The 1,714-nt window shown below is 56.8% G+C and overlaps 1 protein-coding gene across 1 annotated transcript in view; it reads right to left on the bottom strand.

The window, feature by feature from the left end:
• TTC7B (tetratricopeptide repeat domain 7B) overlaps nucleotides 1-1,714 on the bottom strand; it is a 248,850-nt gene that overhangs the window by 120,756 nt on the left and 126,380 nt on the right. Inside the window, exons 10-11 of the mRNA XM_045288134.1 lie at nucleotides 1,309-1,426; nucleotides 155-212 (exon numbers count right to left, since the gene is read on the bottom strand). Of these exons, the coding sequence (XP_045144069.1) occupies nucleotides 155-212; nucleotides 1,309-1,426 (176 nt within the window). The remainder of the gene's footprint in view (nucleotides 1-154; nucleotides 213-1,308; nucleotides 1,427-1,714) is intronic.

Below are 1,714 nucleotides of genomic sequence, written 5' to 3'. Positions count from 1 at the left end.
GACGTGGAGTACTTTCTCTTCGGCGCTGGAGGCGAGAGACTCCCGGAGGGTGAAACGCTGTTTACATAATCTTTATAAATATCTCTTCTTTTTATACTTATCATACTTTGGTGTCATTATGTACAGCCGAATGAAGAGACAAACACCCACTCACCTCTGAAATGCAAGAAGCGCCTTTCTCTGCAGGGCCTCCTGCGTCCCTCGTAGAGAAGCTGAGAGAAGAGTCCAATTAGTCAGTGGCATGGGAGATCAGCAAGCTTGCGACAAATGCAAAACCCATCACACACCAAAAAGGAGCCTGCAACCGGCTCTAACCCAGCTCGGGCCTGGCCCTGCAGAGGGCGGGAGACGCAGCCCAGCCTCCCCTGGGGCCCTCAGACCCACGGGATGACCGGGAGGGGGCAGTGGCAAGGGAAGAGAGGGAGTGGGGTGGTCACTCGGTGCATGCCCAGGCATACCCCAAACCAGACTCCCTGCCTTCCAGTCCGTTCCCAGAGGACAGGGTAGAACTGCCCCTGTCGGTTTCCGAGCCTGTAAGCCTTTACAGGATTGGGGAACCCTGTTGTTCTCCTGTCCCGGCACATGAGTGCCATTTTTTAAAAAGACAGGTGAACACTTGAGAAAGATGGGTGTCTGTCCTCCCAAGGGCCCTCCTGGCCCTCACGGGGGAGCCTGGCCCCATCTGGACGCGATAAAAGGAGGCTAGGAGCCCCAGTGATGCTGGGTGAATGCGGTCTTTGCAGCTCCTCCTGACCCTGAGAACGACGGCTCTGGGCCAGGGCCCAGCCTGAGGCCACCAGCAGGCCAGTGTAACCAGGTAACGGATGGCCAAGCCCTTTCCTACCTGATATGCCCACCTGGAGCCACAGCGTGTGCTCTGCGTCACAACCGCGTGTCAAAAAGAATCACGCGCAGAGTTCGGGCAAATGACTTATGGACGTGCACTTCCTGCAGGCCCATCAATGGGCATTTCATGAAGTGTGGGAAGCAGGCGCAAGACTGGCCACCCAGCACTTCCTGGACTGGATGTGCACACATCTGAGAATCAGAATGTGGGCACAGAGAAGGGCCCGGCCCAGACCGGCTCGGGGAACTTCTGGAAGCAGATGGTCCTGCCCTGTTTCTCCCCAGCCCCCACTCATCTCGTCCTGTGTGCCATGGGAGCCTCCGGACTCTTGCATCTGCCCCCCTCCGCCTCTCATTCCCCACCTGCCCAGGCAGAGAAGACAACAGCACAGGGGCTGGAGTGACTGGATGGGGAGAGCTGGTCAGCAGCTAGCTAGCTGCCTGTGGGGGGATGCTTCTCACCATCAGTGGCCTGCAGACTGTACGTGAGCCCCAGAGCTAAGTAGCCTTTGGCCTTGAACTCGGACGTTTTCTCTCCCACGTCGACGACCGTTTTGGCAAACCTTTCGGCCTCTTCCAGCTGTAAGAGAAAGGAGACAAGTTAAAAGCAAGAGCAAGCACCAGCAGAAGTTCCAACACGGGGTGCCATGAGCATCTGCTGTCAAACCGAATTTCTGATGAGTCACTTTCCAAACAGCGCCCCAGTCTTCCAAGGCCACCCTGCTGATAGGGCTTACCTTTGCGGAGCCTCGGCGACCACCCTAAGGGGTCCCGCTTTTTCATCTTAACTGGGACTGATGGGTTCTGTCTTGGGTTGGGGCGGGTTTGCAGTACAGGTGAATGACCTCACATTTCACAGGACAGTGTC

This window comes from Echinops telfairi, unplaced genomic scaffold (assembly GCF_000313985.2).
Source record: "Echinops telfairi isolate 266 unplaced genomic scaffold, ASM31398v2 ScPeMD7_18;HRSCAF=68, whole genome shotgun sequence".
NCBI classification, from domain to species: Eukaryota; Metazoa; Chordata; class Mammalia; order Afrosoricida; family Tenrecidae; genus Echinops; species Echinops telfairi.
The sequence above is the reverse complement of the archived record's forward strand: the minus strand, read 5'-3'. Positions and strand labels throughout refer to the sequence as shown.